The sequence below is a fragment of the Lemur catta genome, chromosome 3, assembly GCF_020740605.2.
Source record: "Lemur catta isolate mLemCat1 chromosome 3, mLemCat1.pri, whole genome shotgun sequence".
Taxonomy (NCBI): domain Eukaryota; kingdom Metazoa; phylum Chordata; class Mammalia; order Primates; family Lemuridae; genus Lemur; species Lemur catta.
Window position 1 is genome coordinate 93,249,354 of NC_059130.1, and position 25,219 is coordinate 93,274,572.

Genomic DNA, 25,219 nt, shown 5'->3' on the forward strand with positions numbered 1-25,219 from the left:
AGAATGTCCTTCCTCACACCAGCTTCAAGCCACATCTTTTGGCCCAAGTAGCCCTTAAAAACCCCAGTTAGGGCAGCTGAAGCCTCAGCTCAGCTTTCACTTCCTTCTTCAATTCTGGCATTTTGTATTTTCCCTTTCTTTCTTGTAATTTCAGGTATGTATTTGAAATAATTTTTTGTTATATCTTATCCAAAATTTTTAGGTATTCATAATGGAACTTTTGGGTTATCTTAATCCACCAGTTTTCCAATGCCAGAAGCCCACATGCTAAGTGCTTTATGTGCATTAATTCATTTAATTCCCCAAGTACATTCTAAGGTAGATACTGTCTTTATCCTCATTTTACAAATGAGAAAAGTAGGTCTCCGAGAGCTTGAGTAACTTGAAAGACTATGTAGTAGGTGCCAAAGTCTCAGTAAATGCATTGAGTAACCAAGGGATTACAAGGATAATGTCTGCTAGGTACAGCCAGATGGCATATGTCTTGGTGGAAATTCACGTTTCTTTTGAGAGTGCAGTAGTAGAATGGGTTACAGATGTGGTAGAGGCGTTAGGAGAGTACTAGGTGCCCTCTAGAGGAGCATCGAGAAGCACTGCTTGGGTTTGCTTATTGAAGGAGGAATACTTCATGAATGTGACTTTCAAAATGAGTCTTATAGGAAGAATAGGAATTTGTGATGGTGGGAACGTGAACAGGAATAGACATTTCTAGTGGTAGTAGGATAGAATAACTCCTGAAAAAGTGTGAAAATTTTGGTAGATGCATGAACAGTTGAGGAATTACTACAAAGCTGAAATATGAGGGAATATTTTTACCTCCAAATTGTGTGATATGAAGGCCTTATTCAGTGTAACTAAACATACTTACTTTATAAAATTTTTATACTGGTCTGTGTTTCTTTGAAATAACAAAAAAAGAAAACACGTCAATTAAATAGCTTATCTGGTAGCCTTCTTCTGGGTGGCAGCCAGAATTATATACATTTAAGGTTTTTTTTTTTTATTTCAGGATATTATGAGGGTACAAACATTTTGGTTATGTTTTATGTCTTTGCCTCACCCAAGCGAGGATTAGAGGCATGCCCTTCCCCTCTACAATGCTCACCACATCCATTAGTTGGGAGTTTACCCCCAATAACCCCCTAATTCCAGGAGAATATTACTACCGTGTGAGCACCATAGTGTTGATCAGTCAGTGCCAATTTGATGGCAAGTACATGTGGAGCCTATTCTTCCGATCTCGTGATACCTCACTTCGGATAATGGGCTTCAGCTCTATCCAGGAAAATATAAGAGGTGCTAGGTCACTGTCGTTTCTTATAATTGAGTAATATTCCATTGCATACATATACCAAATTTTAATAATCCACTCATGAATTGATGGGCACTTGGGTTGTTTCCACATCCTTGCAATAGTGAATTGTGCTGCCATAAACATTTGGATGCAGATGTCTTTATTATAAAAATGTCTTTTGCTCTTTTGGGTAGATGCCTAAAAGTGCTATTGCTGAATTGAATGGTATTTCTATTTTTAGCTCTTTGAGGTATCTCCAAATTCTTTTCCACAGAGGTTGCACTAATTTGCAGTCCCACCAGCAGTGTAAAAGTGTTCTCATCTCCACATCCTCGCCAGCATTTGTTGTTTTGGGATTTTTTGATAGAGGCTAATCTCACTGGGGTTAGGTGCTATCTCTTTGTGGTTTTGATTTGCATTTCTCTAATGATTAGAGATGTTGAGCAATTTTTTATATGTTTACTGGCCATTATTTTGTCTTTTGAGAAGTTCTGTTCATTTCCTTTGCCCATTTGTTGATGGGGTTGTTTGATTTTTTTCTTGTTGATTTTTTTTTAAGTTCTAGGTAGATTCTTGTTATCAGCCCTTTATGGGATGTATAGAGAGCAAGTATTTTCTCCCATTCTGTAGGCTGTCTGTTCGCTCTAATGATAGTTTCCTTGGCTGTGCAAAAGATTTTTAATTTGATCAGATTCCATTTATTTTTGTTGCTGCTGTGATTGCTTTGGGGGTCTTATTCAGAAATTCTTTGCCTAGGCTAATGTCTGAAAGGGTCTTCCCAACATCTTCTTCTAGAATTCTTAAGGTTTCATGCCTTAGGTTTAAGTCTGTTATCCATCTTGAATTGATTTTTGTGGGAGGTGAGAGGTGGGGTTCCAGTTTCAATCTATTGCATGTAGCTATCCAGTTTTCCTAGCACCATTTATTGAAAAGAGATTATTTTCCCCAGTAAATTTGATATTTTTTCAGAAATTGAACTGTTTGGGGGAGAACAGAAAGGCAGATGGAAAAGGAGGGAATTGAGAAGCAACAGAGACCCTACTTCGCAATAACAGTGATAACTGCTGATTATTTACAGATCTCTATCTGTAGCCTGTTGAGCACTTCTGAGGATACTTAAATTTGCTAAAGCTTTATAAATGAGTACATTTGAGAAATTAATTTGTTACTTTAGAACCTTAATTTCTCTTCTTAGAGACTGCTGAAAGTAGGAGTTAATTTATTAGCTGATTATGATGAGGAGGATGTAATTTTTATTTTCTTTGGGATTGCCTGAAACATTTGCTCTGAAAATCACAAGAGAGATCTTTAATATTTACTGTGTGTCACCTTAAAAGGAGATGGCATTACTCTATTTTGCAGTTGAAAAATCTGATACTCAGAGAGTTTAAATAACCTCCCCCAAATCCCGCACCTGGTAAATTGGTCAACTGAAGCTAGAACTCAGCCCTGGATTTTAAGATACATTTGTGCATCTCAAATGCCCATGCTTTTTTCACTCTATTCTGTTGCCTCTAAAAGATAAGCATCAGTAGTCTTTATAATCTACTCTAACTCTAGACCCTTGGCTTTAAACAGGTTAGCTGGTCTGGTATTTTCAAAATTACTTTTTTCTTTTCTTGTTTTTTTTTTTTTTTTTTTGAGTCTGTAGAATTTTATGTGTAGATTAGATAGTTGTATGTATGTATAGAATGCTTTTAAAATGTACAATTCAGTGATTCTTAGTATGTGTAGAACTCTTAATTAAATATTTTGTGTAAAATGTATTTAAAACCCAGCAGATCTTCCAATAGGACTAATGTAGTAGCCTCATCTTGCAAGTATGCAGCTGTTGCTTGTTGATGCCTTTCACTAAGTGGAGGGGATTCCAGTCATGTAGGAAGACTTCCTATCCCATGTCTAGAGCCAAGTGAGCAAGAAGCCTTTCTAAGTAAGGGTACAGTCTGTGATCAGCATGTAAAAAAAAAAAAACTGGCTCACTCCTTGGACATTGAGCCTGACCCACATTAGAGCTGTTCCTCTGAATGTCTGGGGTAATCAGCCATTGGTGCTGTTTTTGTGCTTTAGAAACAGAATGCAATTATTGCTTAGATAAGTGTTTTGAGAACAGGTTAGTGAGGTATATTTAAGAGGCTTCAGCAGACTGAATCTATAACAGAGTCCTATAGCCTGTGTTTAAAGTATTTATCTTATATTTCAGGTCTCATTGCTTCTTTTAATTTAGAAATTGCAGAGTTGATAATTCTCTATTTAATCTAGACAGGAATCTTTATTTGGCCTCAAGCAAGCCTCATTTACTCTCTGCCTCAGTTTCACAACCAAGAAAATAGGGATAATGATACTAGCACACTAGTTATTAGAGGTTTAGTTATTTAAGTCCTTTGATGTAGAAAAAGGACTATTGTTATATATCTTGTGAAACAGCTAACATGCTACAACAAAGAACAAACTATACCGATGAAATCCCCATCCTGGAGACAGCTTATTAGAAAGATTGAGCATATATGCTATTTTTAGATGTTCAAAAAGCTAAATGCAAGTTATTTTCAGTTGACTGTTTGATGTCTTTATCAAATTACAAATCTCTGCCATTCTCTCCTGGAACCTTTCATTTTGCCCAAGGATTTGTTTTTGTCAGATTTCTATCTGCTTGAAAAGAGTGAGTACAGTTTGGTCAAGGGAAGATCTAAAAACTTGGTCCCAACTTGCTTAAATACTTTATTAAGTGGTACCTTTCCCTCTTATGACTGCTTTGGTGGGCTGTGGTTGCCTAGGATGGCCTCAATATATCCTCGATGACGCCTTATTTGAGCCCACTGGTGGCATAGTGAAAGCTCAGAGATTGTGGCAGAAACAACTTGTATGTAGGAATTTTGGAGCCTTTTTTTTTACTTCATGAAATCTCAATAGAGCTTTTCTCTTAACTGTACTACCCTAGTATATGTATCCACAAGCTTGAAATGTTTTTATCTTACCTTCTCACGGACTGCTACTTGTTGGAACTCTGGTCTGTGGGATGGGACTTCTGCAATCTTGGACTTCATTTGGTAGCCAAAAAACTTGCAAGCTCTGTGTTTGAGCCTGATTCCTTTGAGTCTTTTTCCTTCTGTAGGACCATTTCATGAAATGAAAGGCTGTAGCGTAGTGGGGAAAGGTACTACTAGCTAGGAATTGCGATAGCATAGGCTGTCATCACAAACTTTATCTTTGGATAATAAATAGCTCACGTGGCTTAGGTATTTGGAAACTCTTGGTAGGTTCACCTGTTCTGCTCTGACTCATGAGGTAACACTACAGCCTGACTAGTGGAATGGGCCAGTACAATTTGTGGGAAGTCAGTATTTTGTCACCATGACCAAGAAGTTCATTTGAAATAGCTGTAGCTACCTAGGCTTTTAACTTAGGCATCATCTGCTCTGACAAGCCTTCCCTGGGCTTCTAAAATTATCTGTCATATCATCATTTCTCTTCACTAAACTGTGAGACAAGAACTATAGCAGGGCCTGGCACAGAGAGGGTGCATTGTATGTATTTGTTAAATGAATGAAGGACAGTTGGAAACCAGTTCTTTGTAAACATTTAGAATAAGCTCCATACTCCTTTGATATAGACACTCATGTTTATGTGAGCCTAAGGATGAGTTTCAGTGGTTGTAGATCAGAGGGATTGATTATAGCATTGATTGCTTGGTATTCACTTTATTTGCATCTGTAAGTTCCCAATAAGCCCTAAGTTTACTCATGTAGCTGGTTCTCTACCCGAAGCAATTTCTCCCAGAGGGAGGATTATTTTATTTTATTTTTGTGGTGAGGTAGAGTGGCATGGTGAAAAGAACTCAGGCTTTCACAAAGACAGGTAGATCTGGATTGTAATTCTTGTTCTATCACCCACTAGCTGTGTGACCTTGGATGAGGTTATAAGTCCCTTCCAAGCTTATATTTAATTAATCTCCCATCCAAGTACTAACCAGGCCCAACCCTGCTTAGCTTCCAAGATCAGACAAGATCGGACATGTTCAGGGTGGTTTGGCAGTAGACATTTAATATTTTTAATTTGTTCAACAAATATGTATTGAACACCTACTGTGTGCCTATTCTATTAATAGATGCTGTAAATATAATGATAAACAAGATCCCTGCCCTCATAGAGCTACTCTATAAGGAGAGAGAAATAAGAAAACAGGCAAAGCTAACCTATAGTGGAAATAAACAAACCTCAGCATAGTGGTTGTTGCTGCAACAGATGGGAGGGTGGGGAGTGACTGGAAAGTGTCATGAGGGAACTTTCTGAGATATAAGTATGTTATTCCTTTGAAATACTGTTGGGTTAATTTGTTCCCGTTTGTATTCAATTTTATAATTTCCCTCAGTCTTAATTTGTTGGGCCTATTATAATAAAAATACGATAGACTGGGTGAGTTATACAACAGACATTTATTTTTCACAGTTCTGGAAGTAGGAGTGTCCAAGATCAAGGCACCAGCAGATTCATGTCTGGTGAGGGCCTACTTCCTTGTTCATAGATGGCAGTCATCTCACTGTGTCCTTACGTGGCAGAAAAGGCAAGGGGGCTCTCTGAGGTCTCTCTGTTTTTTTTTTTTTAAGGGCTCTCTCTCTTTTTTTCTTTTAATTTATTAAAAATAGAGATAGGGTCTCATTGTGTTGTCCAGGCTGGTCTCAAACTTGTGACCTTAAGCAGTCCTCCTGCCTCAGCCTCCCAAAGTGCTGGGATTATAGGCGTGGGCCACCATGCTTGGCGAAAATTTAAAACTTTTTGAACGCTGGTGTGATTCTCAAAGGAAATGCTCATTGAAGTATTTTGGATTTCAGATTTTTGGATTTGGAATGCTGAGTCAGTAAGCATAATGCAAATATTCCAAAATCTTAAAAAATCCAAAATCCAAAACACTTCTGGTCCCAAGCATTTTGGGTAAGAATACTCAACCTGTAATGCATCTTAACCCAGAGCATAGTTCTAGATAAAGAATTGAAAATAAATTGACCTTTATAATCATATAATTTTATGCTATAAAGGACTTCAGAGATGGTACAGCCCTTTCATCCTATAGATAAGGAAGTGGAGGCCCAAAAAGAGAGTGACTTATTTGAGGTCACATGTGGAATTAATAAGAAAAGAAAATATACCTAATCTTAGAAGTTGCTTTTTGGGATGATGAAACCTTGATTTTAGGGCTTTTAAAAACTTGTTAGTTCTGATGATATGATCTTTCATCTAGAAAACCCCAAAGATTCTGCCAAGAGACTACTGGAATTGGTAAATAAGTTCAGCAAAGTCTCAGGTTACAAAATCAATGTATACAAATCAGTAGCATTCGTATATGCCAACAACTGTCAAACTAAGAACCAAATCAAAGACTTAATACCTTTCACAATAGTAACAAAGAAAATAATAATAAAATACCTAGGAATATATTTAACTAAGGGGTTGGAAGACCTTTATAGGGAGAACTATGAAACACTAAGGAAGGAAATAGCAGAGGACGTAAACAGATGAAAAACCATACCATGCTCATGGATCAGCAGAATCAACATTGTTAAAATGTCTGTACTACCCAAAGTGATCTGTGGATTCAAGGCAATCCCTATTAAAATACCAACATCATTTTTCACAGATCTGGAAAAAATAATTCTGCACTTCATATGGAACCAGAAAAGACCCTGTATAGCTAAAGCAACCTTAAGCAAAAAGAACAAATTGGGAGGCATCAATTTACCAGACTTCAAGCTATACTACAAGCTATAGTAACCAAAACAGCATAGTACTGGCACAAGAACAGAGACATAAACCAATGGAACAGGACTGAGAACCCAGATATAAAACATATATATGATCATATATAGCCATATGATCTTTGACTAAGCAGACAAAAACATACACTGGGGAAAAGAATCCCTTTTCAATAAATGATGCTGGGAAAATTGGATAGCCACATGTAGAAGACTAAAACAGGATCTGCAACTCTCACCTCTCACAAAAATCAACTCATGGTGGATAACAGACTTAAACGTAAGGCATGGAACCATAAGAATTCTAGAAGAAAATGTTGGAAAAACTCTTAAGGCAAAGAATTTCTGAAGAAGGCCCCTAAAGCAATCACAGCATCAACAAAAATAAATAAATGGGACCTGATCAAATTAAAAAGCTTCTGCACAGCCAAAGAAACTATCACTAGAGCAAATAGACAACCTACAGAATGGGAGAAAATATTTGCATGCTATATATCTGATAAAGGGCTGATAGCTAAAATCTGTATAGAATGCAGGAAAATCAGCAAGAAAAAATCAAACAACCCCATTAAAAACTGGGCAAAGGAAATGAACAGAAACTTCAAAAGAAGATAGACTAACAGCCAAGAAACATGTAAAAATGCTCAACATCTCTAATCATCAGGGACATGCAAATCAAAGCTACAGTGAGATATCACTTAACTCTAGTGAGAATGGCTTTTATCAAAAAGTCCCAAAACAACAATTGTTGGCATGGATGCTGAGAGATAGGAACACTCATACACTGCTTAGTGGGACTGCAAACTAGTACAACCTCTATGGAAAGTAATATGGAGATACCTCAAATAACTAAAAGTAGACCTACCATTTGATCCAGCAGTCCCTCTACTGGGTATCTACCCAAAAGAAAAAAAGACATTTTACAAAAAAGACATCTGCACCTGAATGTTAATAGCAGCACAATTCACGGTTGAAAAGATTGAAAACAACCCAAGTGCCCATCAATACATGAGTGGATTAATAAAATGTAGTGTACTACTCAGCCATAAAAAATGAACTACCTATTATCCTGGATGGAACTGAAGCCCATTTTCCTAAGAGAAGTATGGCAAAAATGGAAAAACAAATACCACATGTTCTCACCATTAAATTGGTATTAATTGAGCAATACTAATGTATACATATGGGAAGTAACATTCATAGGGTGTTGGGGAGCAGAGGGGATGGGTAAATCCTAATGGATGCTGTGGCCAATGTCTGGAGGATGGGCACGCTTGTTGGGCAGTACAAAGGCAATTTATGTAACCAAAGTGCTTATACCTCTGTAATACTATGAAATAAAAAACAAAACCAAAGAAAACTTGTTAATTGTCTTTTTCTTATTGTTATAAATTCCCTTTTATCACAGCCACTAGCCACCCTCTGCTGACCTTCTCTCAAATTTCTGGTTTCCAAGTAAACTGGACAATATTTCTGTGTTGTGCTCCAGGATAAAATTGAAATCCAAATTCAGTCAGAAAATATGTAATGTAATTGTAAGAGCATGTTTTATGGTCTTGAAATGTTTGTTTTACTAGACTAATAAAGCGGAGATATTTTTATTCCATGGGGCATTTGTGTCTGACCAAAGGAAAAGGATGAAATTGTTTAATATAAATTCAGTTTATTAAATTATTTTAGAGTGAAAATTTTGAGAGAACAAAAAAGCTCTTGTTTTTTTCTGTATTCCAAATCAGTGTCTTTGGAGATTAAAATTAAATTGCACATATCCAACACCTGAAAGAGAATTGGCTAGCATTTTTATAGAGAATTCATTTTAACAGAATTAGAAATTAATATATGCTTACTTACTTCTTCTTAGCTTCACACAGTAAACACGAATAGAATTTCACTATTTGTTCTTAACCTGAAGAGGAAAACTTCCTTTGGGAATGTGAATGAACTATAAATATTAGAACTATAAATGTTGAATCTCTGTTTTAAAATTGTAAATCTAGCAAGCATATCACTCTTCTGCCATGCCCTCTAGGACAGCTGCTAAATACAAAGATAAAAGAGCTCCTATGGGGCTCAGAATCTAGATGGAAAAAATATATATGTAATCCAATTAGTGATTTAAGGTCTGTAATGTATCAGAAAAGGCTTCCTCTCCAGGGGAGATAATATATTGGCTCTCCCCTTTCTAGTAACTATGACAAGACCTGAATCTTGATGGATGAATATGTAGAAGAGTGGGAAGAGAGCATAGGGAATATATCTTGGCAGTTTACTCTGTCAAGTTAATATTGGCTATGTGGAGGGGAATTATGGCAGAGAAGGCTGAATTAGGTAGGTGGAGTCATATTTTAAAGACCTTTAATGTTGTGCTAAGGAATTTGAACTTAAACCTGTGACAGCAGTGATCTCCAAAATGGGATGTACTCAAAACCAGGGCATGTTCAGGATTGAGTATGAGGAAAATATTAGAATTTCTAGTTTTTAAAATTTTATTTTTTCCTTTTAAAATTTCTATTTTTATATATGTTATATAAAGAGCATATATCGGCCAGGCGCGCTGGCTCATGCCTCTAATCCTAGCACTCTGGGAGGCTGAGGCGGGCGGATTGTTTGAGCTCAGAAGTTTGAGACCAGCCTGAGCAAGAGCGAGACCCCATCTCTACTAAAAGTAGAAATTATATGGACATCTAAAAAATATATAGAAAAAATTAGCTGGGCATGGTGGCGCATGCCTGTAGTCCCAGCTACTCGGGAGGCTGAGGCTGGAGGATCGCTTGAGCCCAGGAGTTTGAGGTTGCTGCTGATGCCACGGCACTCTAGCCTGAGCAACAGAGTGAGACTCTGTTTCAAAAAAAAAAAAGAGCATATATCATTATAGTGATCTGTGTATTTTATAATAAAATAAATTTAAAAAGCAAGCTATAATACATTCAGTTTTTTTTTTTTTAATGTTTGGAAAACACTGTTTTAGGCCGTCTTTAGGCAGGGAAATGACATAAGGAGTGAAATTGGAGTATGGATTAGAATAGGGAAAAACTGGAGTAAGAGAGACCAGTTAAGAGACTGGAAAAAGATTTTGAGGCTTGAACTAAGGCAGTGCAATAGAGATAAAGGGGAAGACTAGGGGACCAGTGACATGTTAGAGTAGGGGACTAGGCACAGGAGAGGGAGGACTTCACTCCTGGACTATGGCCAGACTTCTGACATCCGATCTTGAATGGTAGTGACACTATGATTTTTTTCTGTGTCAGGGTTCTCGCTATGTTGTGCAGTCTGGCCTCGAACTCCTAGGTTAAAGTGATCCTCTCCCTTCAGCCCCACACCACTGCACCTGGTGTGACACTATGTGATTGAGCTAAAGAACATAGGAAGGGTGTTTAGCTGTGAGAGTGAGGATTTCACATGTCTTACTTACAGGCTGAGTTGGTTATTCCTGCACCTATTGCCCCAACCTCAGTGAAAACAAAGTGGCAGTTGGCCCTTGGCTTTACACTTTGAGAACTATAGACTGGGAATCTTTTCCAAGCATTTTCAACCAAAACTGAACCAGTGAGGTCTCCGCTGCATATAGCCATAGGTATTTATTAAAGTACAAACTACTCTTGAGGACTGGATTGGGATTGGACCACATACGAAAATGTAAATTGTGAGCATTCATAGTCATACCAAGTAGCTTGAATTCATTATTTCCATATGGGCAGGGGTGGAGTGCAGGGAAGTGATTTGGATCGTAGCCATTATTTGTGGAAGTGCTGGGTAGGTAAAAGCATGGTAGTTACCTTGCCCTGACAATTTTTTTCCAGGGGAGTAAGTGTGTTTTTCTTTCTCCTTGTTGTAAAGAATCAGTTGCCAGATTGTATTATTTATAACAATCTCTCATGGAACAGCTGCCAGGAAAAGAAAAGAGGCTATTCCCAGTAGCTCTGTTCACCTCCCATCCCACCATTATAGCCACACACACACATACATCCAGTTTTCTGATTTAACTTTTGTTTTTTTTCCTCTAGTTTTACTCAGTGGTTTTGACTTGACCAAAAATGTTCTTATAATGAGAGATTTCTGGGCTTTGCCATAGCTTGGTAATTGCATTTTCTGAGCTTAATTTGTTTGCTTTAGTCAAGACTAACTGGCAGCAGTTTGCGTTTTGAATTCCATGGTGTCTTAATTTTTCCCTAAACACTGAAATGCTGCCTTCTCTTGGAAACCCTGTATGTTTCTGTATTGTCAACAATGCACACATTTGCTGTCCTTCAGAACTGTGCTTTTTGCTCTTAACATTGCCCTGGTTTCTCTGGAGGAGCAGGCTTGGGATGAGGCATACTGGGGACTGTTGGATTAGGTCTTTGGATATTCAGTTGGTCTGTGCAGAAGAGGCATACTGTTGGTGTTAGAAAAGAACTGGTCCCATGAAACACATGCTGTGGATCGGCATGTTCAGGGAACTTTCAAGTTAACTGCATTTCGGATACACAGTTGCTTCACAGTCCAAATAGTCCATGTTTATTCATGGCTTGTGATCACACATGATTAATAATACTTCTCCGGCTCTTATCAGTTTTTCCACTTTCTACCTCTGTGCTCCAGTTAGTAGAAAGCCATTTGCATTTCTAGAATGGGCTTCACATTTTTAGATTCAATATCAAAATAATGGCCATTTCTTTCTATTACAACTTTTATAAAAATGTAAAAAAAGATAGTATTACAAAGGTACAAGGATGGCTTAGATTTTTGTGTTTTTTTTTTTTTTTTTGAGACAGAGTCTTGCTCTGTTGCCCAGGCTAGAGTGCTGTGGCATCAGCCTAGCTCACAGCAACCTCAAACTCCTGGGCTTAAGCGATCCTACTGCCTCAGCCTCCCAAGTAGCTGGGACTACAGGCATGCGCCACCATTCCCGGCTAATTTTTTCTCTATATAGTTTTAGTTGGCCAGATAATTTGTTTCTATTTTTAGCAGAGACGGGGTCTCGCTCTTTCTCAGGCTGGTCTCAAACTCCTGACCTCGAGCGATCCTCCCGCCTCGGCCTCCCAGAGTGCTAGGATTACAGGCGTGAGCCACTGCGCCCAGCACTTAGTTTTCTTTTTAGACTTTTGTTTCTTCCAGGATTCCAGCTTTGGAAACAAAGTACATTGATCAGACAATAAAGACTTTCCTTTGGAGGTGGTGGAGTTGCAAAGAAAATGGGAGTGTGTCTGGTTTCCATGACTCTTACATGGTGCATTCCCTGGGAACAGAGGCAGGAGAGGGGCTAGTGGAACAGCACCTACATCTGTATCCTGAGCCCTGCTCTTTCAGACCAGTGCCTTTCTTTTCACACTAAGAACAGATGGCAATCAGACGTCGAGGGGAGGGTTCTGTTCCTTGTGATCCTTAGGGATTTTGCGTTCAGTTTAGCAAAAAGTCATCTAAAAGCAAAGAGAGAAATGAGCCTACAACCTGTTTACAATTATGCAGAACTTGTTCGGCATTCACAGTACTGTCAGATTTAAACACTTTTGCAAATATTGAATGATAGCAGCATTTATTTTCCAAGGCGACATTGTCACCACTTTAGAGGCATCTACATTGGGGTCATTTTATTCACTTTAAAGTACATTTAATAATTCAATTTATTATAGAACAGTTAACTTATAAAAATCAATCATCTTATTAGAGAAACTTAGAAAAAGAGAAAGGAGATTTTTCTCTGCAAACATATTTTCATTATGATGAAATGGGGCACCTTCTGTGCTGTTGTAATGATAATTGTGTGAATGTCTTTAGCAATGGCCTGTGTTGTGCCCCTGTCTTTCTACACATTGTTAGAAGAAGTAGGATTCTGCAGGCTGTTTTGTCCTGTTTTGTCCTTAGCTTGCATGTATGTGGTCTGATTCGCTAATGTTTATTGGTTCCTAGATGGTGAGTTGGCTTATAAATTTTTTTTCCTAAAAAGATTTTTGTAGGGACTTTTTTAAGTCTCAAAGTTAAGATCCAAAAAGAATTAAGAGAGCCTTAAGCAGAGAAGTAGAAAAAAAAGAATCAAATTTGAGCTTAACTTTAAGAGGCCTTCAAACAAAATTGTTTATGCTAATGAATTATGAATTATATATAGAAAAAAATGGAAATTCTGGAATAGATTCTATATTCAGAATAAGAAATTTCAAGCAGTAAGACAAAGCATTCTGATGGTTGAGTCTCACTTTCTGAGCAAACAAGACTCTTTGCTTTAGTAGAATATGAATTGAAATCACCCATTTTCCCACTCAAAGCAGGAATCTTGATTTTAAATTAAAATTTTAGGGAAATTGGAACTACTTACAGAAATTGCCATGTAGATATTCACTTTATTCTTAAACCTGTAATAATTTAGTCCAGTGTTTTTCATACTTTTTAAAATAGCAGAATTGGTTTTCCAAGCCAAAATTTATATAAAAGACTAGAAGATAAAATTAATAACAGGAGAGTTGTTCTGGTTAGCTCAGGAAGGGCAGCGGGAACCTGGCTTTCCCTGAAGCACCTCTGGGAAACTCTTAAGTTACTATTGAGAAACATTGGTGTATTTAAATTGCATTTTAAGGAATTTGTTTTCTAGTTGATTGTTTTTGGACCTCTGTTCTCTGCATTTATGATAAAACATAATGGCAAAATCTGTAGGTAGAAATTTGTTTAAAATATATTAAGTAGCATTGCTTAGCTACTCACATTTAATATTTTCTAGTCCAAGTTTCCTCTAGGTCCAATAAAGGACCTAGCTAAGTGTAGAGTAATTGGTTAATAAATGCGAAATAGATGAATCATTGCAAGTGATAATCCAGTTTCTACTTGAGCACTTCTAATGATGGGAAACTTGTTATTTTACAAAATTTTGCTTTTAGACTAACTATGATTGACAGAAAGTTAACATAGAAACTGAAAATTACTTTTATTCGTTGTTACTTTTTGTTCTTAGTTTTGCTCTTGAGCTACTCAGGTAAAATTTGATCCTCCCTTCAGACTGTCAGATATTTAGAGAATGCTGTTATTAATATTTGTTTCTTTCTTAATCCTACTCCTTGTCCTGCCTACTCTTCCCTATGCACACAGTCTTTTCCTTTCCCTACTAAACATCTGTTCTCTCAGCTATCGTGATTTCGAGCTCTTTCAGTACCTTACTGATACTGTTTAATTTATCAAAGTTAGTCTTAAAATAGGATATTCCAGCTGATATCTAGTACCTACAATATTGGGTATTAGACCTAAATTTATAGTATCTAAGACATTAGGTCTGTCTGGTATATAACACTGGACTAGAACCTCTCTTAAATGGGTCTTCAAACTAGTGAAGCTCTATTTCTTTAAACATTATTTAGTAATACAGATTCTTTAGTTATATGAATAGCCATTACTAGTTGTTAGATCTTAGACACTGGGATAACTGCTATAAACCTGCTTTTTCATCTGTAAAATGCTAATAATAATAGTTCTTACTGCATAGGGTTGTTGTAAAGGTTGAAATAATGGGCCAGGTGCGGTGGCTCGTGCCTGTAATCCTAGCACTCTGGGAGGCCGAGGCAGGTGGATCATTTGAGCTCAGGAGTTCGAGACCAACTTAGCAAGAGCGAGACCCCGTCTCTACTAAAAATAGAAAGAAATTATATGGACAACTAAAAATATATATAGGAAAAAAAATTAACTGGGCATGGTGGCACATGCCTGTAGTCCCAGCTTCTCGGGAGGCTGAGGCAGGAGGATTGGTTGAGCCCAGGAGTCTGAGGTTGCTGTGAGCTAGGCTGACGCCACGGCACTCTAGCCTGGGCAACAGAGTGAGACTCTGTCTCAAAAAAAAAAAAAAAAAGAAAAAGTTGAAATAATGTATGCAAAGTGTATCACAATTCCTGGCCAATAGTAAGCATTCAAGAAACATTACTTACCATTATTAGTTTTTACTATAATGAGTTATTAGAATTATAATGAGAAAACCCACCACTTGGCACAAAAAAGAGTACAGAATTTTTGCTGTACATGCTTAAAATGCAGAGAGTAATGCTGAACTTATAGGTTTAGATGTAGATTCTCTGATCATTAAGTATATCCAAGTATACAGAGTACCTGTTCAGAGCTTATGATGCATCACTTGCTATGTGCCACTGGACTTACAGAGCTCATGGTTGGATTAACACATATATGAACTCCCTCTGCCACATCGAGATGATCCTTACTGAAAAGAAACAAATTGTTCCTAAACCAGAAGAGGAGGTTGCACAGAAGAAAAAGATATCCCAGAAGAAACTGAACAAATAAAAACTTATGGCACGAGAATAAATTCAGCATAAAATAAATGCAAATAAAAGTTAAAAAAGAGAAAGAAAACCTACCACTATGAGAAAATCTTTTCTTCATCAATTTATTCATTCATTTGTCAAACAATTATTAAATGCCTACTATGTGCCAAATACTGTGGGTAGTAGGCCTTACTTTTCTCATCCATAAAAATAGAGACTAATAATAATAACAATAATACCATTATCATGCTATTGTTGAAGGATTAAATGAGTGCTTTGTACATACCTGAGGTTGTATCATAAGTGTTCACTACAGAATGTGAATTCCTGGCCTGGTGTGGTGGGTCACCCCTGTAATCCCAGCACTTTGGGAGGCCGAGGTAGGAAGACCACTTGAGCCCAGGAGTTCAAACCAGCCTGGGCAACACAGCGAGACGCTGTCTCTACAAAAAAAAAAAATTAGCCAGGCATAATGGCACATACCTGTAGTCCCGGGTACTCAGGAGGCTGAGGCAGGAGGATCTCTTGAAGCCAGGAGTTCAAGGCTGCAGTGAGCTGTGATCACACCACTGCACTCTAGTCTGAGCAACAGAGTAAGATCCTGTCTCTAAAAAAATAATAGTAAATTATAAAAAATAAAAATAGAATGTAAGTTCCCAAAGAATGAGGCATTATATTATATTCATCCTGTTATCTCCTAGTACTATAGCAAAGTGATTGTTCTATAGTGTTTTATAACCATATTAAATCATCACACTTTGTGAAAATCTTTTTTAAACTCTAAAGAGATATATAAACATAAAATCATTTATTCCATAGTCATAGAAATAGATAATGTGATGGTTTTCAGACTCTGTTCCTTAGAGCCTAGGGTTCCAGAGGTGTTTCAGGGACTGCCCCCACAGTCCATGAGGTACACAAGGGAGAGGCAGAGATTCCAGACCCTCCCCAGCACAATTCAATTAGAACAACCTCATTTATTTCACTTGTTTTGCTATAAAAAATATTTGAAAAGTATTGTGTGTTCTGTGTTCTTCTAAGCCATCCTAAGTTTATCCTGTGATGATTTTTGTTATCCATTGTCCTTTGTGATACAGATTTTTCCCTTTTCCATTTGACAGACAGATGTGCTGGTTGTGAGCTGTGATCTGATAACAGATGTTGCTTTACACGAGGTTGTGGACCTGTTCAGAGCTTATGATGCATCACTTGCTATGTTAATGAGAAAAGGCCAAGATAGCTTAGAACCAGTTCCCGGTCAAAAGGGGAAAAAAAAAGCAGGTAAGGAAGCTTGGAGTTTGATTTATTTGTTTGTGGGTTTTCATAATTGTTATTGTCATTCATGGTTTCATATAAGAAGCATTTATTAAGAACCTACTATGTACCTCAGATACTATGCTAGGAGTTGATGACATAAAGTCAAATAAGGCACAGACAGTCCCTAACTTAAAAATGTTTATAGTTATTGATTAGATTCTGTAATGTCCTTTTGTATGCAAGGAGGAGCATTCGGAACTATTTGCATTGTATTTGAGGTTCAAATAATTGAATGCACATATCTAAGAAACAAAAAAAATCTAATTTAAAATCAATTTCTTTAAATATTCAAACTTTAATTACAAACTTTATTAAATACCTTTAAGCAATTAAAATTACTATTACCAATTTAGCATGGTTGATTCTTTTGGATACTTCAGTTACACTAAATGGTTATTAATCATGCTTATCTTCCTAGGATTATAACATACTTATTTTGATATTCTCTGAGGATTCTAGTTATACTTTTACGGGTTTTTTTTATTTAGTTTTTCTTGTAATTATGTAATTTTTTCTCCGAAGTATTTCCCTGGAGTGATGTGTTCTCTAGGTTTTGCTTAGCCGGAATTATACAACCTATTATCTTGCCATTATTACATGTTGGCATAGTCTTTTATAATTATTAGCAGCTATATAAGGTTTATTAATATCTTACCATTATTAATAGAACCACTTAGAACTTTCATTCTTAGGATTTTAATAATCTAGTTTGTATTTTTAGCTGTCCTTTTTAGGACATTTGGTTAAATCATAATTCTCAATTATAGCATTGAAATTTATTTCTAGTTGCTTTTTGTGATCACATGATCACGGGTGCAGATTAATTGCTGGACACTTTTTCTATGTTACTATGTAATGATACTCAGACTAGTCAGTCCCGTTGTTCTTGATATAATTTCTGCTTTTGCAAGGTTTGGTTTGCTTACAATTCCGTGTATTCATCCTTTTCTACCTGTACAGATAAAAACAAATATATATCCAGACTTTATAAACATATATGTTTTATAATAAATTTTATTTCTTTTATTCATACTCCTCTATGAAAATCAATGTAAAAATAAAATATCCTATTAAATAGTTATGCTTCTTGACATTAGAACTTTTTAATATATTTTTAATTTACTTTGATCTCCTAAGTATCATTATAAATGCATAGCTTTTCACAATCCTTTTTATTGTAAATTGACAATTTATAATTGTATAAATTTATGTGGTACAAAGTGATGCTATAATTTATGAATATAAAGGAATAATTAAATAAAACAAGTTAACATGTCCATCATCTCAAATACTTAACATTTTTGGGGTAAGAATATTTGAAATTTACTCTCTTAGCAATTTGAAAATGTACAATACTGTATTATTAACTGTTAATATATTCACAACACAATTCTATTTTAAAATAACTGTGGCTACTACCTATCTACCCATCCATTTAAAAATGTTTTTATGCTTAAATTGTCCCAGTTTGGCCAATGGAAATTCCTTTAAGCTGGATCCTTTATCGTCTTTGAAAAAGTATGATATATAGTTGTAACTTGTTATAACTGGAGTGTGAGTATGGGGGCTAGGGAAGCAGATGGGGCTGGAGAAGATACAGGGATCAGACCAGAGTTTGAATTTTATCCCCAAAACAGTGGGGAGTTGTTGAAGTATTTTAAACAAGGCAATGTCATAATCAGACTCATGTTTTAGGAAGATTTTTCTTTTCTTTTTTTTTTTTTTAAGAGATTATGGGGTCTCACTCTGTTGCCCAGGCTGGAGTGCTGTGTATTGTTCATAGCTCACTATAACATCCAACTCCTGGCTCAAGCGATCCTCCTGCCTCAGCCTCCCAAGTGGCTGAAACTGTAGGCACACGCCACCACACCCGGCTAATTTTTAAATTTTTTGTAGAGATTGGGTCTCTATTGTGTTACCCAGTCTTGAACTCCTGGCCTCAAGCAATCCTCCCACATTGGCCTTTCGAAGTGTTGAGATTATAGGCATGAGCCACTGTGCCCAGCTGGGTTTTCATTCTTTGTAACACAAAAGTTTGAACTCTAATATACCATCTATATTTTGTTACATTTGAAGGCTAAGGTTCACCTAAGTAACTGAGTTTTAAATTCCTCCCATAGAATGCTATGCATTTCAATGATAAGCATTTTTTAAAAGAATTCTCAATTTCTCAGATTATATATTTGGCCTGCCTCTTGGCTGCTGTTGTATGTCAGAACAGTCAGGAGTCCCTTGTTCAAGTGATGTCAGTTTGTGAAAAATTACGACAAATTTAACAGTTTAAAACAACATCATGGTTCAGGAATCCAGGCATGGCTTAGCCGGGTCCTCTGATTCAGAGTCTTTCCCAAGGCTGCAAGCAAGATATCAGCTAGAGTTGGAGTATCATCTGAAGGCTCAGTTGGGAAAGGATTTGCTTCCAAGCTCACTTTGTAATTGACAGAATTTCATTTCCCTAAGGCCTGTTGAACTGATAGGCTTGGTTTCTAGCTAGCTATTAGCCAGAAGCTACCCTCTTTCTTTATCACTTGGGCCTCTCCAACATGGCAACTTGCTGCATCAAAGCCAGTAAGGAAGAGAATGTTCTAGAAAGACAAATCAAAATCTTATATAATATAATCATGGAAGTAAAATTTCATTACCTATATTATGTACTTTTTTTTTTTTTTTGAGACAGAGTCTCACTCCCTCGCCCTATGTAGAGTGCCATGGCGTCGTCATAGCTCACTGTAACCTCAAACTCCTAAGCTCAAGCAATCCTCCTGCCTCAGCCTCCCCAGTAGCTCGGACTACAGACATGCACCATGATGCCTAGCTAATTTTTCTATTTTTAGTAGAGATGGGGCCTCGCTCTTGCCCAGGCTGGTCTAGAACTCCTAAGCTCAAGCAATCCTACCCTCTTGGCCTCCCAGAGTGTTAGGATTACAGGCATGAGCCACCATGCCTGGCCTACAGTGTTCTTTTGGTTAGAAGCAAGTCACTAGGCTGGCCCATACTCAAGGAGAGGGGGTACACAAGAGTGTAAATACCAGGAGGCAACTGTCATTCTTATCTTATTCTCCCTACCACAACTGGGCTCACTAATGTGTCTTGGGCCTCAGCTATGAAAACAGGGTTTTTCTTTCCATCTAGTCTTTTATGATTCAGGTTAGCCCAGGCTTGTTCACATGATAGCAGCAGCAGGTTCTAAGAGAGTGAGAACAGAAGCTACAATGTTTCTTGAGGCCTAAACTCAGAACATGCACTGTGTCACTTCAGCTGCACTCTTGTTAGTCAAAGCTAGTTACTGGGCCAACCTAGATAACAAAAGTTAGGAAACTAATTTTACCTCTGGATAGAAGGAGCTACAACAAGTTTGTAACTCTTTTTAATCAACTCTACATACTGTTTTATTTTGCTTATATTTTGTTTAAGATCTTTAAATTTGTGTAATGAGTAAATATGCCCATAATTTTCCTTTTTCGTAATATCTTTGGTTTTGGCATCAGAGTCATTCTGGCCTCATAAAATGAGTTGCAATTCCCAACTTCAAACGTAGCACCTGCCACAGGGTAGGTACACAAATACATTTATCGGTTGAATGAATGAATGAATGAATGGATAAGTAAATGACTATAGAAGATACAGAAGGGTCAGTCAGAGAAGTAAAAATCAAAAAGTGTGAATCGTTGAATATGACAGAATTTTTTTAAATGGAAGTTCATAGTGTTATCTGCTTTCTTAACCTTATTTGTATAGTCTTTCTTAGGATGGACATTCTAAGATACCTGCTCTGTTCCCAAAGTGAAATTCACTTAGCTAAATTAGAACAGAAAGAACCCTTTCCAAGTTTCTATAATTTATATCATATTCTGAGATCCTAGTACCTGTGGTAGCTACAAAGAAGCAATGTAAGGAGAAGGGCCTGAGAAGGAGAAAAATGTGCTAAAGTGCAACATTTCTTGAAAAATTGGCTGACTGGAAATTATTGCTCCCAGGACATTAGTGATTCAAGGTTTTTGTGAGCCTAAGGACTTGGGTAGGGTAAGCACTCTAAATTGTATCCAAAAATAACATCTCTGTGTTTCTTTTTTAAATGGTTGGCTCATAATCAGATCTTTACAGACTTTGTTAACATTCTCAAGTTTCCTTGCAATGGATAAATTGATATATGTCAAAGCTGCTATGGGGCGTTTGAAATTCTCTGCAAAATTTAGCTTTGAATTGACAGTATATTTGCCTGTTTTTGAATTTCACTAAACTTGGTTACTTAAAAAAAACAAAAAACCAACATAGTACTTTTTATAATCATTTCTTTCTATTCATCTTTAAACACTGCATATGGTAAGATGACTAGAGACCATCTGATTGATGGTCTTGAATGCTTTCAAGTGCCTGAGCTAAACATACTATACAATTGGGTGATACGTTTGATTATAGGTATATAGGCAGCTTCAGCCAACAGTGAAGCATATTCAGTTGTATAGTAGCCATTGTCTCTGAATAAGAGGCAGACAAATTCTTCTTTACAAATACTATTTTCCCTAGAAGTAAACCTTCAGTTTCTCCTTTGTAAAGAGGTATTAAGGCATTGCTTTATTTGATTGTTGTGAGGATCAAATGAGAGCATGTATTTTATTTAATTTTTTTAACTTAAATATTTTATTTAATGTTTTAGTTACTAACACTATTATAAATGCTTTGCAAATATTAACTCTGTTGATCTTCATGACAAACCTGTGAGGTAGACACTAGTATTATCCCCATTTTACAGGTGGAACTGAGCAACAGAGAGGTTAAGTAACTTGCTCAGACATAAACTAGTAATTGGCTGAGCTGGGATTCATACCCAGGTGGTCTGGCTTTAGAAACTCTATGCTTAATCATTATGCTATGCTATCTTGACATGAAAACGTTTTTGTAAGCTATAGATACTGTACAGATATTAGTAGAACATATTATAATATTAGGTCATTAAATATGAAATGTCTTATTTCAAATCAAAAAAGAAGCAGTGCAATTAATCAAAGTGTGTGCCTAAAGTATCAACACAGTTTTGCCATTTTAACAGTAGCTAGCTTATGCCAGCAGCAAAGAAGTCTGGAGAGTAAGTGCCCATGAAATCATGAAAGGTATTTTCCATAGCTTTTTGAGAATTGAGTATTTTTCCTTGCAAGAAGTGATCTAAAGCCTGGATGAAGTGATATTCAGTTGGTGCAAGATCTGGGGAATATGGTGGATGACAGAGAGTTTCCAAGTCAAGCTTCTATAGTTTGAGCAGCATTGTTTTTTGCAATATGTGGTCTTGTAAGAGGATTGCCCTGTGTCTGTTGACCAATCTTGGCTGCTTAATCACAAGGATCCTCATCATTTCATTCAGTTGGTTGCAGTAGATATCCGTTGTAATCGATTGACCTGGTTTCATGAAACTGTAGTGGATAATACCAGTACTGGACCACCAAACAGATACCATCAGCTTTTTTTGATGTATATTTGGTTTGAGACTGTGTTTTGGCACTTCATCGTCATCCGACCATTGTGTAGAACACTTGTGATTATCCAAAAGAATCCATTTTTCATCACATATAACTATATGGTGTAGAAATCGTTCACCTTTATGTCATGACAGCAAAGAAAGGCAAGCTTCAAGATGATTTCTCTTCTGATGCTCATTTAATTCATGCGGTACCCATCTATCCAGCTTCTTTACCTTGCCCATTTGTTTCAAGTGGTCTAATATTGTTGAAATAGTAACGTCATACCTTGCTGCTAATTCACGTGTAGGTTGAGATGGATTCATTTCCACTATAGCTTTCATCTCATCATTACCCACCTTGGTCTCAGGTCACCCACATGGCTCATTTTCAAGATTAAAATCACCAGAATGGGACTTCTGAAACCATTGATGTACTGTGCATTCATTAGCCACGTCCTTGCCAAGCACTTTGTTCATACTTCAAGCTGTCTGTGCAGCATTGGTTCCATGATGGAAATCATATTCAAAAATAACATGAATTTTTGACTTATCCATGATTTCACAAAAATTGCTCCAAAAAAAATTTGAAAGATAATCACAAGCCAAAACATGCATTTGAAAGAATGAGGATGTATGTACCTTCACAATAAAATAAATAAATAAGAAGTGTCCAAGTGAGATGTCAGAGATATCAATTGTCAAACTTAGTACTTAAGGAAATTGGACATTTCATACTTAATAACCTAATATTAAGGGTACACACTATACTAGATGTTACAGGAGATACAAGTGAATCGTAAATTTGCCTTTGAAGATTTTATAATCTGGTTTCGGGGAGAAGTATGACACAGAAAATGCAATAATATGGCAGCCTGTAAGATCATTGTCTACCAGAGAATTCACCACACCTAGCAAAATATACACTTTTTTTTTTTTGAGACAGCGTCTTGCTCTGTTGCCCACGCTGGAGTGCAGTGGCATGATCACAGCTCACTGCAGCCTCAAACTCCTGGGCTCAAATGATGCTCCTGCTTCAGTCTCCTGAATAGCTGGGACTATAGGCGGATACCACCACACCCAGCTAAATTTTCTTTTAATTTTTAAAAATTTTTTGTAGAGGTGGGGTCTTGCTATATTGCCCAGGCTGGCCTCAAGCGATCCTCACACCTTGGCTTCCCAAAGCACTAGGATTACAGGTGTGAGCCACCACACCCAGGCTATTTTTTTTTGATGCCCCATACATAGCATAAAGTCTATTGCATAGTAGACATGTAACTAATGTTAGTTGAATGTGGGTGACCTTAAATAATAATATTCCCATTGTCACAGTAAGCAGAGCTAGGTTATTATTTACATAGAGAGAATTCTTCATTTTACTTTCTGTGCCATGTAGTGGGTTTACTTGGGTAACCAGTATCTTTAAACTTTTTATTTTTGAAATAATTTTGCATTTACAGAATGGTTATAGGAATAGTACAAAGAACTTCTATGTCCTTTACCCAGATTCCCCAAATGTTAATGTTTACTCTGTCATTCTCTCTTTCCTTACAATATTTTCAATATCTATAACATGTACAATTTAAGATATATAAAATTATTATTTTTCTGAGCTATTTGAAAATAAGCTGCAGGTATGATTCCCCTTTGCCTTTAAACACGTCAGTATGTATTTCCTCCCTCCCCACCAAAAGGATAGTCTCTTAAAATAGGAAATTGCATTGGTATAATACTTTAATCTACAGACCTTATTCAAACTTCACCAATTAACCTAATAATATCCTTTAGAGCAACACAAAAAAATTTTAACTGCCATGTTTTAAACATTATGGTATGTGTTACATAACGTTCATCATGGCTCTTCTCTCATCTCAATCCTGTACTTGGTTCCAAGAGCAATGTGAGCAGGTGCTCTGTCCCTTGACTTAGTCATGCAGGCAGGGCAAATGGCTTTATTTGATTTTCTTTCTTTTGTATGATTCAGTGGAACAGCGTGACTTCATTGGAGTGGACAGCACAGGAAAGAGGCTGCTCTTCATGGCTAATGAAGCGGACTTGGATGAAGAGCTGGTCATTAAGGGATCTATCCTACAGAAGTAAGCCCTGGGGTTTTTCTTCTGGCATTTCTCCTTGTCTTAAAACAAAATAAAACCACCCAGTGGATGGGAAAGAGGGAATGAAGACTAGTTTATACTGTGTGAAATTGACAAAAGTATGTGAATATTTTTCCCATGAGACAGGAAGAAGGCGTTTCTTCACTGCATAAGCTTATGTTTCCCTGTCTTTTCTTGCCAAGGTAAAGCCAAATCCTGCATAGGAGTGGGGCAAAGCAGCTGTGGGGAGAATAGCACTGTCTTTCTGACAGTGATATAGAACCTCCTTTTTTAAAAAAAATTGTGGTAAAAAAAGACACATAAAATTTACCATCTTAACCATTTGAAACATTTTATTTGTAAAAATTTAAGGGTACAAGTGCAGTTTTGTTACATGAATATATTTTTTATTGGTAAAGTCTGGGCTTTTAGAGTAACCATCACCCACATAATATACGTTGTATCCATTAAGTAATTTCCCAGCCCTCACCCCCTCCCACCCTTCCAAATCTCTGGTGTCAGAGATTATTCCACATTCTATGTCTGTGTGTACGCATTATTTAGCTTTCACTCATAAGTGAGAACATGTGATGTTTGACTGAGTTGTTTCACTTACATCTTAACTTTTTTTAAATGAACAGTTTAGTAGTGTTAAATATATTGACATTGTAGTGAAACAGATCTTCAGAACTTTTTCATCTTGCAAATCTGACACTCTATACCCATTAAACAACAATTCCCCTTTTCCCTCTCTCCACAATCCCCTGCTAACTCATCACCATTCTACTTCCTATTTCAATCCATCTGACTACTTTAGATATCTCATATAAGTGCAGTCATACAGTATTTATCTTTTTGTGAGTGGCTTATTTTACTTAGCATAATATCCTCAAGGTTTATCCATGTAGCATATGACAGGATTTCCTTTTTTTAAGGCTGAATAATATTCAGTTATATGTATATACCACATTTTATTCATCTACTGACAGACATTTGGGTTGCTTCCACCCCTTGGCTATTGTGAATAGTGCTGCAATGCACATGGGTATGTGGTTATCTCTTCGAGACCTTACTTATAACTC

At 36.8% G+C, this 25,219-nt stretch overlaps 1 protein-coding gene across 2 annotated transcripts in view; it reads left to right on the forward strand.

Moving 5' to 3' along the window:
• EIF2B3 (eukaryotic translation initiation factor 2B subunit gamma) overlaps positions 1–25,219 on the forward strand; it is a 99,465-nt gene that overhangs the window by 17,334 nt on the left and 56,912 nt on the right. For both annotated transcript variants that reach the window (XM_045545576.1, XM_045545577.1), the window contains exons 4-5: positions 16,397–16,556; positions 24,029–24,140. In XM_045545576.1, the coding sequence (XP_045401532.1) occupies positions 16,397–16,556; positions 24,029–24,140 (272 nt within the window). The remainder of the gene's footprint in view (positions 1–16,396; positions 16,557–24,028; positions 24,141–25,219) is intronic.